Raw genomic sequence first — 14,231 nt, 5'->3', positions numbered from 1 at the left:
GTGGAAAAAGTTTCTCAAAATAGGAATTTGAAGAAGAGACAGGCGAATTGCTTGTTCTAAAGTTATCTCATTTTGRATAATTAAAGATGTTGTGATTTGCTGAGCAAACTCTGGGTCAAAAGGAAACTCAGGGTCAAAATTCAAATATTACTGTCTCCCAGCCTATCAGTGAGTCCACTAAAGTGAAATGTACCTCARCAATTCATAGGCTTCTTGTTTGGGCAGGCAATATGCAGTCACTCACAGGATCCATACACTTCAGCCTCTGTATGAGTAGTGGCACTAACCACAAAACCACAAAATGAAGTTAATAGTTTTTATTGAAATGGAGGACTGCATGGCTTTTCTCAACAAGCTGGCTTTTCATCTGCCATATCTTGTGTTAATCTTCAAGCCATTGTCTGCCACATCTGGAAAATGTAACTTATACAGACCTTTTTTTTTTTTTTTTTTTTTTTTTTTTTTTTTGAGAAAAAAGTGGTAATTTGGTAAGCCTTAGAGAAAAATGCAGTATTACAGTATTTTAGGAAGCACATTCCATTTTTCTTAAATTGCAATTTCTTCATTCACTGATTGTTGTTCACAGAATTGTTTGCAATTTAAGGTAAGAAAAATCCAGAGCTTTTTTGTTTACATGATTTTATAAGAATCCAAATCAGAAAGGAACRAGTATTTAATTACTTACTACTGTGTCACTATGCTTTCTGATCCTGTATTAACTCAATTAAGTTCTAAGTGATGCCTAAAGATTTTTACTTTTAATGTATTTTTCATGTATTTGTAGCTYTGTAGACCATTAATATGTGGTTATACAGCTCCTGGTATTTTTCCTACCCTTTCTCATAGATTTTAGAGTAATAAACTAACCTTCTAAYACATTCCYGAAATACTGTTTAGGCTTATTTTCAAGTAGAGGACCTACAAGAAGAACATCTTGTTCTCCAGTCAGAATCTGATAAGACATAATAAGAAGTAGGGCAAAGAAGCCCTGGACCAGCTCCAATGGGGCAGTACCCAGGGGGAAAAGACCCAACCGACTGCCCTTCTAATTGGACAATGTTTGTCAGATATGATACTTTCTTAAACTTATCAAAATTGTAGAAATCCAATACAGACATGCCCATAGCCCATAACTGTGGATGTACCTGGAAGCTTCCCATAAAGAACTGCTTTTTATTTTACCATTTTAATACTGTTGCAAGGGTTTTGTCTTTTGAAATCAGGCAACATAAGAAACACTGACGTGGAAAATAATGGTTTTTGATTCAGACTGTGAAAAATTCAGTGTCTGGAAAAAAGATTGCTGTCATCAGCCTTGCTGGAGCAGTAGAAAATAAGAAAAATAGGTTTTAAAAACATTCAAATAATAGGTACAATTCAATCTCCAATTGTTTAGAGCATTTATGACAAATGTTCCATTTGTTCCATAAAGCACTAATGAAATATGAGACTGCTGTCTGGTTAAAGAGATGACAGTGGTATTTAGACAATGGAATAAATCAGAGGAAATCCACTGAGTGCAGATATATTGTACTGTTTTAAGTATTTGTTCTTGCACACTTTACTGATATTATTGAATTATTTTGAATATTTTTTCTGCTTTCTTTGAATCGAGGTTATGCGGCAGTATCTTRTTATTTTTCCTTCACTAAGAGTTAGGTCATTACTTTACCAGCCATTTCCTAATCGGATGGGTTCCAATAACACTGAAGGGGTTTTGCATTCTTTTTTTGGAGGAGATATGTTTTGARCAGTTTGTAAGGTCAGTCAAGATATTAATGATCGGAAAAGTTGGGTTCTAATGGATTACATAGATCAGAAGTGATAGAAAAGCTTTCAGTGCCCTTCAGCTGTCAGCACAGAGCCCGTTACTGTTCTGCAAGGAAACTTCCATCTCCAGCAAAATGTCCTGGAGTCATTCCTCTGCAGTGACTCCTATCAATCTTCAGCAGACCCTCAGGTCAGTTTCCTGAGAAGGCTTTCTGGCTTCAGCACCTGACTGAAACCAGCAGCTGTTACAGGCAATGTGATTATCTATGGTCATCTATGTGTTTCTTGCACATGATGGAAGCCCTAATGTTTTTTGTAATTTCTGCCTGTGGAACTGCTARAGACTTCTCATTTCAGAAGAGTCTGAAAGGTAAGTTTTGAGAAGTGGAGTCCCTGAAATGTTTGTTCCACCTGGGCTATCTTTTTATTGGTGATATTTCTTGGTCAGCTAACCCCACTGCTCTTACACTGGGTGGCAAAGCTGTTCAGGGACACAGCTATTTTCAGAAGCCTTARCCTTACCTCTGTGAAAAAAGAATAAACCAAAGCTCCAGCTTCACTGAATATCCAACACAGAAATTACTTGTTACCAGTTTGACCATTGATGACTGTATATGTTCACTCTTGCTGCCAGTTTGTACTGCCCACCTGATCATGTCATGCAAGTGAAAGAAAACACTGAAAAATGGGAGTGCTTGTCATGGGTATAGGACAGCCCGTGTCTGCAGTGCTTGTAGGAGTAAAGGAGAAGAAGCTCACACTTGTCTAGCACCAGGTGTTTGAAGGCTTTCCTGTTGAAAGGGTGAATCTGTATTCTGCAAATAGCTGTGGCAGTCCACAGCAGGATATAGCTAGGCAGAAAGAGAGAGAAACCCCCTTTGCTCTTCTTCTCTGCCACTGCTGGCTCAAACATATACAGTGGAGGAGTTTTGTTGTCCATAGCTCTCATAAAGGTCTTCTTGCACTGCCRTGAATGAGCTCAGGTGTGCTACTTCAGGGTTAGAGGTCCTCAGAGGCTGTACTATGAAGTGCAGGCTTTATGTACATCACTGTTCACATTAACATTCCAAAATCCTTTTGGAATTTTGCTTGGTAGCCACTCTGCACATGTCCTGTGCATAAAATAYTTGACTGGACCGGGCTGAACAGATGTGTTACAAGATGTAACTAAACACAATATTTGCATTGATATATTTTAKCAGTTGCTTCTGCACCAATTGCTAGAATGCAGTGCAGATGTGTTTCATTACCTGCTGTATGTATGGGAACAATGTTGATGGATCCTGGCTTGTTTGGGATGTCTCAGTGGTAAGAATAAGCCTTTCTGAACCTGGTGTGGATACCCTGTCAGGAAACACCTGAACTACAGCAGTAAAATATTTGCTCTGTAGCAGTGAGGTCACCAAAGTAAGAGATTATGCCATTCTTGTGTGGCCAGCTGCTGGTACTGCTTGGATGTCAGGTTTGGAGCTTTGAGGACCATTGCAAGGGTATTTGTTCTAATTCTGGGTAGGGGTGCCCTTATGTGAACAGCTCAGATGTGCAGCTCGTTGAGGCTTCTGCCATGAGACACAGTGATTCATCTTTTGCTTCCAGTGAGTGTGTGTTGCAGGAGAAGAGTCAGAGATCACTCCAACAGTAAATTTAGGTTTTAATATTTAACAGTTAGTGAGTATTCAGTATAAATAATTATTTTMATATTTAATAAGCATACATGGATTAGTGGTCAATTCTCTACACTTAAATTTAGTATGGGAGTCAAAGATTATTGAGCAASTTTTCTATAAAAAATCTTAAATGTTGCATGCACGTGAAAAATTTCACAAGCTCATCCACATCTGGTGCTGGGTAAGGSGTCTTACAGCCTCGAGGGCAACCTTGAGAGGTGTACAGGAGATCACTGCSCTGCAGCCAGGTGCTGTGGAGAGAGCTCAACAGAGTGATAGCTGCAGATATGACTGTGTAAAGTGGTTCATTTGCAGTCAGTTTTTCTGCTATTAATGCCGTTCCTGCCACTCTCCAGTCCAGTCTCCAGCCAAACCTGGGGCTTTGGTTTGCTGCTAAATTCTCCCTGACAGCCTCACAGAGCAGGATTAACCTTGACTGGACCTGCTTGCTGAGCATCTGACTGGAGCAGAGCTCACTTAGCTCAAACAGGAYGAGTGTTACAGTGTGCCACAAGTGGGGCAAACCTCTTTGGCATAAAGGATCCYTTTGAATATTATTCTGGGTTTACCAGTGCGCTGGGACAGCCCTGGTGCTGTATTTGCAGGAATATTCAGTTAGTTAACAGTTATTACATTTTTTAATTAAAATGTATAATTAATTATTTAATGGAAGTGCATGCATTAGGGAGAAGAACAGGCGTAAAGAGACATTGTCTGCTGTATGCAAAACTTTAATCAACTCTGTTCTAGTAAACAGAGTAGAAATACTCAAATATTTAAAAATAGAGTATCTACAAAACGCCTGTGATGAAAAAAAAAACCCAGTTGTAATTAAAAAAAGACTGCTTTTATCTACAAATATCCAAACTGAACTTTCAGTTGGGTATGGGGATTTAGTCATGACATGAAATAATAGCCAAATCTTTTCCAAATCTGCATATCTACATTATTCATCTCTGGCTTTTTCTAATTTGTTGTCTCTGTGTTGTATATGGATTTTGATCAGCTGTAGCCTGCTGGATTAATCTTATTTGCATTTTTAACACAGAATGCTCATTGCCTCCCAAATGGAACCAACATATGCCAGGACAGTTTACCCATGTTTTGATGAACCTGCCATGAAGGCCACATTTAATATCAGAATTGTCCATGACCCAAGCTATGTGGCTCTTTCCAACATGCCTGCAATTGGTAGGTAAACAACAAACTGATGTATGGTTTTTTTTTCCCACCGAAATTACTTTTACAAAGGGTGCCATTCATCTGAGATTATGTCATCCAAAGAAGCAGCTTTCYGTTGTCCATTTGCTAATGCCTTCAAAAGGCACAGAAAATCTGTGTCTCTGAACTTAAAGTTTTAACTCTGTTAAAATAATTAATGACTCTGTTACTCATAATTCATGTCTCTGATGGCAATCATTCTATCAAACAGTTTTATTACTTGTGATGTGCTCTCCTCTGTCTGCTGAAAGCTGCAGAGGGTTTGATTTCTGGTATTTACTGCTTAGTTAGTGTGTCTGTCTTACTATGTGACATACCTTTAAAGCAAAATGGCAGTTCCAAGAATGGAAAAGTATTATTTTTGGCATCGGGATTCCTTTAATTTTAATTGATGGGATCTCAGTGAGAATCACTGGAAGCGTTTTCTACCCCAAAGAATCTTKCCTGTGTCCTCCTTACTTAAAAGGAAGTTACCTGTTATGTAATTAATAATTCTTAGGCAGTCATGACCAATATTTGGATCATAACAAGTGGTATGTTTTAGACGGGTAGCATAGGATAAATTGTCCTCAGTTTGCTCACATATTAAAACTGATGGAGTTTGATATTGATACTGATATTGATATTGATCCAAGACTTTAGTTTAGAATCTCAAGAGTGGATTTTTGCTGTTTGCATGGAAGGTCACAATTCTGATAATTGTCAGTAGCAGCAAGTCTGGCTGCGCTCCTTCTACTCAAAACATATGAGTTAGTGCACGAATACATCATATTGAAGAAAGGGGTAAAAAAGACATTCAGAAAACACAAAATTCTTCGTTTATTATGGAAGAACTTTGGTTTGAATATTTCTTTGACTTTTTTTCTAGATGTATCTGAAGTGAAAGATGAAAATGGAAGCCTGTGGAGAGTTACCACTTTTAACACTTCACTGAAAATGTCAACTTACTTGACTGCTTTTGTGATTTGTGATTTTGATCATGTCACCAGAACCGAGCGGGGAAATGAGGTAGATATGAGGCTGCATAACACATTATAGGAGTTTACAACACAAGTTAGTCCTGTGGTGCATCATGTATCTTTAAGATTATCACAGACCTTTACTGTGCTTTCCATTCCAAACTATCTGCTTATGTGGTAACACTGCTAACATTTGTAGATATTTCTGCAGACAGCTTTCCTTTGGGACAATTAGTTTATTGTCTCGTCCTATTCATCTCATACAACTGCATTGGTAGGTATGGACTTTGTAGGTTAAAATTTAGGAGCAGCTACACTGCAGAAAGTACTGGTTATAATTCAGGGTGTTCTTACTTCCTTAGGTGTCTTAGTTGGAAAAGAGACTAATTTCTACTGCTGTGACAAACCACTGATGTTCAGTGACTTGTTCCTCAAGGTCCTTTGAGGAGCAGCATTGTGATATCAGTGGGAGTGCCCCAAATATTTTGTATATTAGTATATTAATCTTCTATTCCACAGTGTTCACATTTTTTAGCCTCCAAAAGTGACAGTCCTGTGTATGAAATATCTAAAACTGTGAGTATTCAGTTTTGCAGCTAGGCTAAAATGGCCAAAGCTTGTTGAGAGAAGTTGTAAGAACACGTACTGCATTGGCAGCAGTTGSTTCACTTTGTTTCCTTTGCTCAAAGTCTACAGAAAAAGATGTATCAAGTTTGTCCTAAATAAATAGTAAGTTCCAGCATAAAGCTGTTAAAAGTAGCCTTTACTTTTTCTCTTTATTAAATGAGAGCACTTCATGGTTCGCTCACTCTCATCCTACTGGAAAGGTGAGATAATGTAAGAGAACAATGCAGAGGTCATCTAGGAAGAGCAGTATCGGCTCTTTTGTAAAGGGAAGGCTGAATTTGGTGTGTCACACCTCCACTTTCTGTGTTCWACTTGTTGGATACTCACAGCTGTGACTGTGGTGCCTTTTTCCTGGGTCTTGTTCTTGACTGACAGGACACRGTAGAGCAGAGCATTCAAATGAGCTGTTTTTCAGAGAGAAAAGGCACCACCTGTGTTCTGTGAGATTGAGTAGAAAGGATATTTCACCTGTTGGTTTTGGACAGAGATGCTCAGTTTATGCCTTCACAGTGTTTGTGAGACCATGTTTATTGTGCCTATTTTGATGTTTCTGGTAAATAATTTACAGCCTGAAACACTAAAACTTATATTAGGATTAGGATTTTAAGATGCTAGTTGTGTTTGGAAAATGAAATGATCTGGTCTTTGATTCTCCTCTGAAGCCTTGGCTGAAAAGAGGGCCTCAGAGATTTAAGGATACTCTGTTGACTGAATATGCTTAATTTTTTTTTTCCATTAAATATTGATGCTTCTYAGCTGTGCTCTTGGGGTTTGGCTGTGCAGCTTCTTGTGAGATCATGCATTGCATTTAGATGTGAGAAATGTGAAGGTTTTGAGCTGCTGGGCACTGCTGGAGGGTCTCTTGTTCAGAGATAGATGATGGAGACAGACCTTTTCTCAGGCTACTCCATCACTTTTGGGCAAGCAGCCGCCTTTTTGTCTATCATGACAAAGCAAATGGGCACAGGAGGGGAATAAGTTCTTGCTACGGTGGTCTTCATTTCTCAGAGATATGGATGTCATCTGTTCAGATTTCATCTGCTTTCTCCAGCAAAGAGGAGGCTGACGGTCTGTGAGAAAGTTCAGGAAGAGAGATGTGTGTGTTGGGACTGCAAACGCTCTCTGAACATCCATTTTCTCCCTCTTCAGGTGGGCTAAAGGAAAGCTTGCCACCTAGACACAGTCACTGGAATACATTGGTTTAAGACGGGTAATTCTAAGTAGTTTGAGAGCATTTGCCATTTAAGAAAATAAAAGCTAATAGTTCATTTGTTTCTACAATGTATATTTGTGTTCAAATCTTTGCCCGTTTGAAGTACTGGAACCTTCCTAGATTTTAGCAGGATCGGGGTCTCTGCTGCAYTTTGTTAAGTCCAGCAAAACACAAGTTGGGTTTTTTTAAAACTAAAAGCTTCATTGCTTAGTCTGGTTTGGACAGACAGCTTTTTTCCAGCAATGATTCACAGAATAGAAGAAAAGGAAATGAAAATGTGAGGGTTGTTTAAGATAACTCTTCTTTGTTTTATTGCAGATACGTATTTGGGCTCGGAAAGAGGCAGTTAAAAATGGGTATGTTGAATATGCTTTAAATATCACGGGCCCAATATTTTCATTTCTGGAGGATGTACTTAATGTCAGCTACCCTCTGCCAAAGACAGGTGAGATGATTAATTTTCTGAAATGGATCAAAAATTTCTGCTAATGGTACAACATTCACAGAAGCAATGTGTTCCTTTGCAGTATTCTCCTTTTACAGCTTACAATACTTATGGAATAAACCCCCTAAACTTAAAATCACTCAATTATCTTTTCTGTGACATGGCTTTTATTCACCTGTAATGCAGCACTCCTACCTTTGCATTCCACTCATTCTTTTAAAGAATATTTTCTTAATAAAGGAGCAGATGGGTCAACAAAGTGGATAGAAAGGAGTAGTTCWGTCACGTGGTTGTTTCTGGGATCCATAGATCATAATATGCAAGGATGTTGTGTCCTCCTGGTAAATCCATGATGCTAGTAGCCTGTGTCCCACCAAAAGCATTCCTTGCTTTCTTCAGTACATTCCTGCCTTCCCTGTGAGTTTGGTGTATGTTCCTGTGCTTTCCTCCCCAGAAAAACAGGGAGAATTCCCCTGCAGGAAAACATTTCTATTTGGAATGGACATCAGGTAAGTTGGTTCACTCTAGCTTCAGTCAAAAAATAGGATCCCACCATGTAATTCATTGTACAGTTTGCTGCTTGTACTTGGATTCCCTAGGGTTTCAGCATGAATACGATGGGAAAATGGGTAGAATATTGAGAAGACAGAAGGAGTTCTTTTTTTAAATGGATTTTGAACCTGCCAATGATTTTAGCAGATTGTAGGAGTGAGGGGAAAGAATTTCCCTCTTTTCTTGACTGGATAGTTTGTTGATTTCTCAAATCTGAATTTTGGCACTTGAAAGAAATAAAAGTTAATTTGTGTAAATTTATTATTGCCCAGTATATTTTTCTAATAACTTGCAGAATTACTCACTACACTTCTTTTAGAAAACTTAATATATGCAGTCTTTACTCTTTACATWTTCTTCTTTTAGTAATCTTACAAGCTAGTCAAGGGCTGTGCATTATTCTGTTTCATGCTTATGTTCTTCTGTTTAGCAGCAATGTCAATACATTAATTCATTAAATAAAAACCTATTATGCAGCTGAAATGGAGGAGCAGTATTGCAAACTTCCTGCTGGGTAGAATTTTGGTTTCAGAGAGGGCTGTAATACCATTACAATCCCCACTGTAATACCATGCAATATACTGGATTTCCCCGTGTCTTTCTGTGAAGTTTTGCTTAAAAATAGTAAGACTAGACCAAGCAAGTGCATCCTGGTAAATGCTAGCRATTTCTGTTGCAAACTCGAAATGCGAAATTAAGAACAAACACATTTAATTAAACCCGTGGTCTTTAAGGTTTTGTCTGTACCTGATTTTAATGCAGTYATAAGCAAGCTGTCTTGCCCCAAGATTGTTGGATAAGGGCTGCTCACCAAAAGTGAAATACCTTTTCTGTTAAGCTCGAGGCAATAATCCCATCTGAGATGCAGCCTGCTTTTGCTGGGGCTCAGCACCATGTTTGCATTGATTGCCTGGCTTCTGGACTGCAGCTTTCTTGTGGTCAGCTGCTCTGGGATACAAGCTTGTGTCTACCTATAAACCTTCTGCATACCTTTTCCAAATTTTGATCTTTGCTGCTGACTTTAAACAGTGTATCTTTCTATGAGATCCTTGTATCTTGTCCAGCTCTCAGATTTGAACKGAAAACTGATCTCTGTGCAGAATAAGGCAGAAGGGCAGTAGAGAGGTGACAGTCTTATTGTGTAAATAAAGAGACGATGCTTCTAAGGTGCCCTTCAAATAAGAGTGGAACAGGTGTCTCTACTCACACAGCTAAAAGAGCAAGAATTCTTTTCTAACAGTGACTAGGCTGAAGAAAAAGGTAAGTATTATGTTACCCAAATACAGGAGAAACTCACTAGGAAAGATTTCTGACAGCCATTAGTGAATGTATTCTCTTTTAACCTTCATTTTCATTCAAAACACTTGTACGTAGAAGATACAGTACAGATCTGGGCTTCGTGGGAATTTATTATGGGGCTTCCTGAAGGAATGGCATCATAGATGAAAAGCATGACAAGAAGAAATTTCAGTGACCATTTGGAAGTGTTACTGTGATACCACAAAGAACCATTACAGTGTGTCCTTGAATGGGCCACTGAGCCAGTGTGAGCACTAAAATCATGTGAACGTTTTATTTATGAAAATGTTAAAGATTTTTTTTTTTTTTTTTTTGAATCAATTTAGATCTGGTTGCACTGCCTGATTTTGAAGCAGGTGGTATGGAAAACTGGGGGCTAATGGTTTTCCAAGAAGCAGCATTGATGAGCCTCCCAAGTGATGAATTCACAGGCACGAAGGCAGTGGTCGCTTTAGTTGTGTCACATGAGATAGGACACCAGGCATGTGGTAAAAAATTCTGTTCATTTATTTGCCTATGACATTGTTTCCTTRCGATTGCTGATGATGCAGTTAGTGATTAGTAGAATCAAAAGAACTACTTGACAGAAGGGAGTGTGAGCACTAGAGCACTGAAAGCCTGTTTGAACATAGGCTCTGCCGATAAAGTAATACTGAAATTAGGTTCTGTCATGTTACAGACTGCATAGTGATTGTACTGAACTCATTGATACAAAACTGTTAATGGCATCGTTAGTTTTATTTCTTACAYATTACTTGATTGCCATGCTAGGGGATGCTCTAGGGACATAGGGATGGCAGTACTCTCTCTGTACAGTAAACTCGGAACTTTGTTAGGAGACTTAATAGATTTCATCAGTATTCTTCTATAGTGGCAGTGCACGGACATATTGCAAAAGGTATTGTTTTTCTGTAGGACACAGCCCGTAGTACAACAGAATTAACAAAATTAACGTGAACACACTTTGCACTGTAACTGGATCTTTTCCCAGCTTTCATAGAGCTTTCTGAATTCTTTCTTACTTGATTTGGAATGACAATGCAGTTTCACTTCCTTATTGACAATGTTTAATTTCCTGTTATTTGCCAGAGCAACAACTATTTGCACTTAGTCAGTAAAATTAACAAAGAAGCCTATCTTGGCTGGTACACATTTATGCCTTTCTGACAAGGTCTGTAACTTCCCAGACCTTCAGATGAGTGCAGTGTTTTTACTGCAGGCCAATGAAATAAATGTCAGTGCTTAACTWAACTATATTTTACAATAAAGTTGTAGTTCAGGTTTATAAGAATTATCAAATAAAATATAAATCCAGAAGTGATCATTTATTGTTAAGTATTAACTGCCAGATAGGGGTGCACAGCAGCTGTTTTGGATGTTTTGTACTTACCAGGAAAGGGATTTGTTAGTTTTGGAAATGGTTCCTCGGTTTTGTGTATCATTCCTCTGACAATTTCACTTTGTTAAGAACATGGAAAGTTAATTTTGTAATTGTTTGATAAATGTCCTACTTTAAATCATAGCCTGATAGGATATTTTAGATATTTAACTTATAATGAGAAGTGTTTAAAATTAAATATTATAAAAGAATGACATMATGCACTGAGATTGACATTCATGGTATGAAATTGGAGATGAAGCAATTTAAAAATAACTGCCCTGAAACAGACTTTTTCTAAAGCACATATTTTTCTACTGAATTTTCACTATCATATATATGCAGGAATATTCATCATTTTATTCAATTTACACTTGGATATTAAATAAAATTACTTTAGCCTATGTATGTGTGTTTAACGTGCAAAAAAGGGGAAAGAGCAGTCCAAGGTGATTTTGAGAAATTTTTTCTTTCTATTAAAGTGGTTTGGAAACCTGGTTACAATGAACTGGTGGAATGATCTGTGGCTTAATGAGGGCCTCACATCTTACTTTGAGTTGCTGGGAGCTACCTTTGTTGAGCCCAATCTTTCACTGGTAAGTACTTATGCTTACTAGCAAAGTTCCATCATGAACAAATGAAAGGAAGGTGCAGGAAATGGATTTAATTAAACAGTGCCATTATGAACTTCACTACTGTGAGAAAGATGGTAGGTCTTGATTATTTTCTTGTAGGTCTCCATCTGGAGGGGGCGGGGGGAGCTATGATCACATCCAGCTCTCTACAGCTGGTGCAGAGAACAGCTGGACAGCTGTGATTCTGCAGTGGCAAAGAGTTGGTGTTTGGGCCTAGGTCTGTCCTGCAGCAAACCCAGATTTCTCTCCTGGGTCCTGTTGTAGCTGATGGTTTTCCTCCTTGCCTGCCAAGCTCTTTTCTAATTATTGCATTCCACAGGTATCTTTGCCAGGCAGAGATTAAGTTGGGTTGTTTTGAGTCTGCTTACCCCACTGGGTCCCTGGATGTCTGGTTGTAGATAAGACAAATAAAATGCACATAGCTAATACAACAGCAGGGTAAAATTCCTTCCCATTCTGCCCGAATGGGAATAAGCATAAATCCCATAGGATATCAGAAGAGCCCATCTCTTGTTAAACTCAGAGACAGATGGATAGGAGCTGCTAATTGCAGCCATGAGATGAGGTGCACTTGCCCATGCAATCCTAAATGTCTGTACGTGGTGCCATCAACTTCTGAAGGAAGGAAAARCCTTTAGTCTGGCCAGGTCTGTGACTGCAGTTAATCCAGTGTGCATTTTATTTGGCTAAATTGAAATACCATTTGTCGATTACCTATTCTCATTCACCAAAGCACTTAATTACATGCTTGATTGAAAACTAATAAAGATACACCAAACAAGTTCTGTTGGAATGATTTCTAGGTCATGGGATATGCTTACCTTCTGCTATGAACTTCAACAACAGCTCAGTTTATTGTCTGTAATGCAGTGTCTGAAAATCACTGGAAAGTGTAAAGGCCTCCAAAGTTTAAATTGGAAATAAATTTTTGACTTATTTTTGTTTTTAAACTTTTAATTTAGAAGTTTGTTTTTCTAAAAATCGGCATCTGTCACTTATATCCATAAAGTAAATCTTAATATTGGGCAATAATTCTATTTGATAAATTGCAGTTAGGTAATGCGCCTTGGGGAATGCAGAATAACTCACACAGATGTGAGAATATAGGTCTTTCTTGCACAGATTTGTGAGTCATAAACGTTCACAGAGTCACAGGATGGCTGAGGTTAGAGGAGACATTTGGAGGTCATCTTGTCCAACCTCCCTGCACAAGCAGGGCCACACAAGAGCCAATTGCCCAGGACAGCTTTTGAACATCTCTAGGGATGGAGGCTCCAGAACTTCTGACGGCAATCTGTGCAAATGCTTAGTCACCTTCACAGTGAAGATGTGTTYTCTGGTGTTCAGAGAGAAYTCCTGTGTTTCASTGTGTGCCCATTGCCTCCAGTCCTGTCACTGGGCACCACTGGAAAAGCTGGCTTTGTCCTTTGCTCAGCCTTCCTTCAGGTGGATACACGGATGAGCTCCCTCTGAGCCCTCTCTTCCCAGGCTGAGCAGTTCCAGCTCTCTTTAGCCTATTCTTACAGAAGAGGTGCTCAGTCCCTCCTCTGAGCTGTTGACCATGGTAGGTGACGTTTACTTCTGAGGAGTCATTTTCCCTCCATATTTCTCACTGACTGACAGCAGAAGTGCCTCAGAGCTAAACCTTGGTACCTTCAGCATTTAGGTTTTAGGTTATTGCTCAGGGTTGCAACAGAAGAAACAGGGAATTTAGGAGGAAAATGCGGACACATTCACAACACAAGTAAATGAGATACAGGCTTTCAGTTTTCAGTATTTGTTCATTTGCTGTTTAATGTRGTTGATTTATTTTTGCCTGAGGATTACACTGTAACTGACTTCATCAGGCCCAAGCCCACAGTACCTTRGAGATGTAAAATTTTCACAGGTCACTGACACTGCATTTGGAACATATCAGGATCTGATATATGGCCCCTTGTACTTCATGGGAAAGTTAGGGAGTTGGGGGAGTTTGCTTATAGACATATGATTCATAATAGTGCTAATTCCATAGTTCTCATTCTCTCCAGAGAATTAGTACCTTCTGTTCAGCTCATTTAGATTTGTCTTTCTCTTGCAGGATAAAATCTTTTATGCTCATTTTGTACAACCTGTCTTAAAGGAAGACACTGAAAAAGCTCGATCACTGTCAGAGAGTGAAGACAAGRTCAAAGGATCATTAATGTCTCTGTTTGACAGCATCACGTACAGCAAGGTAAAGAAAAAAATKCTTCCTGTTTCTCTCAGATTCTAAACTAATGGTACAAGGTAGGTTTGGGAAGAACTGCTGAACAAAACTGTTTTGTCATACAAAATGTGTTTCTGCTGCACATGCAAATTTATTGAATGTTGCAAATCTACTTGGCTATGAAGGAAGTGGTGAAAACATYTTTAACATCTGTGAAATATGAAGTGTGGTTGTGGATCAACTAACATCTCTGGAATGTGGAAAAAATATTGCAACA

At 38.7% G+C, this 14,231-nt stretch overlaps 1 protein-coding gene across 3 annotated transcripts in view; it reads left to right on the top strand.

The window, feature by feature from the left end:
* Positions 1-14,231, top strand: part of LVRN (laeverin) — a 36,728-nt gene that overhangs the window by 1,707 nt on the left and 20,790 nt on the right. For all 3 annotated transcript variants that reach the window (XR_008965737.1, XM_057372324.1, XM_057372333.1), the window contains exons 2-7: positions 4,486-4,628; positions 5,527-5,666; positions 7,776-7,902; positions 10,080-10,234; positions 11,614-11,727; positions 13,847-13,981. Coding sequence is in view for 2 of the 3 variants with exons in the window: in XM_057372324.1 (XP_057228307.1) it covers positions 4,486-4,628; positions 5,527-5,666; positions 7,776-7,902; positions 10,080-10,234; positions 11,614-11,727; positions 13,847-13,981 (814 nt within the window). In the remaining variant the exon portion in view is untranslated. The remainder of the gene's footprint in view (positions 1-4,485; positions 4,629-5,526; positions 5,667-7,775; positions 7,903-10,079; positions 10,235-11,613; positions 11,728-13,846; positions 13,982-14,231) is intronic.

The sequence above is a fragment of the Malurus melanocephalus genome, unplaced genomic scaffold, assembly GCF_030028575.1.
Source record: "Malurus melanocephalus ecotype Western Australia unplaced genomic scaffold, MMel_1.1 scaffold_7, whole genome shotgun sequence".
NCBI lineage: Eukaryota > Metazoa > Chordata > Aves > Passeriformes > Maluridae > Malurus > Malurus melanocephalus.
The sequence above is the reverse complement of the archived record's forward strand: the minus strand, read 5'-3'. Positions and strand labels throughout refer to the sequence as shown.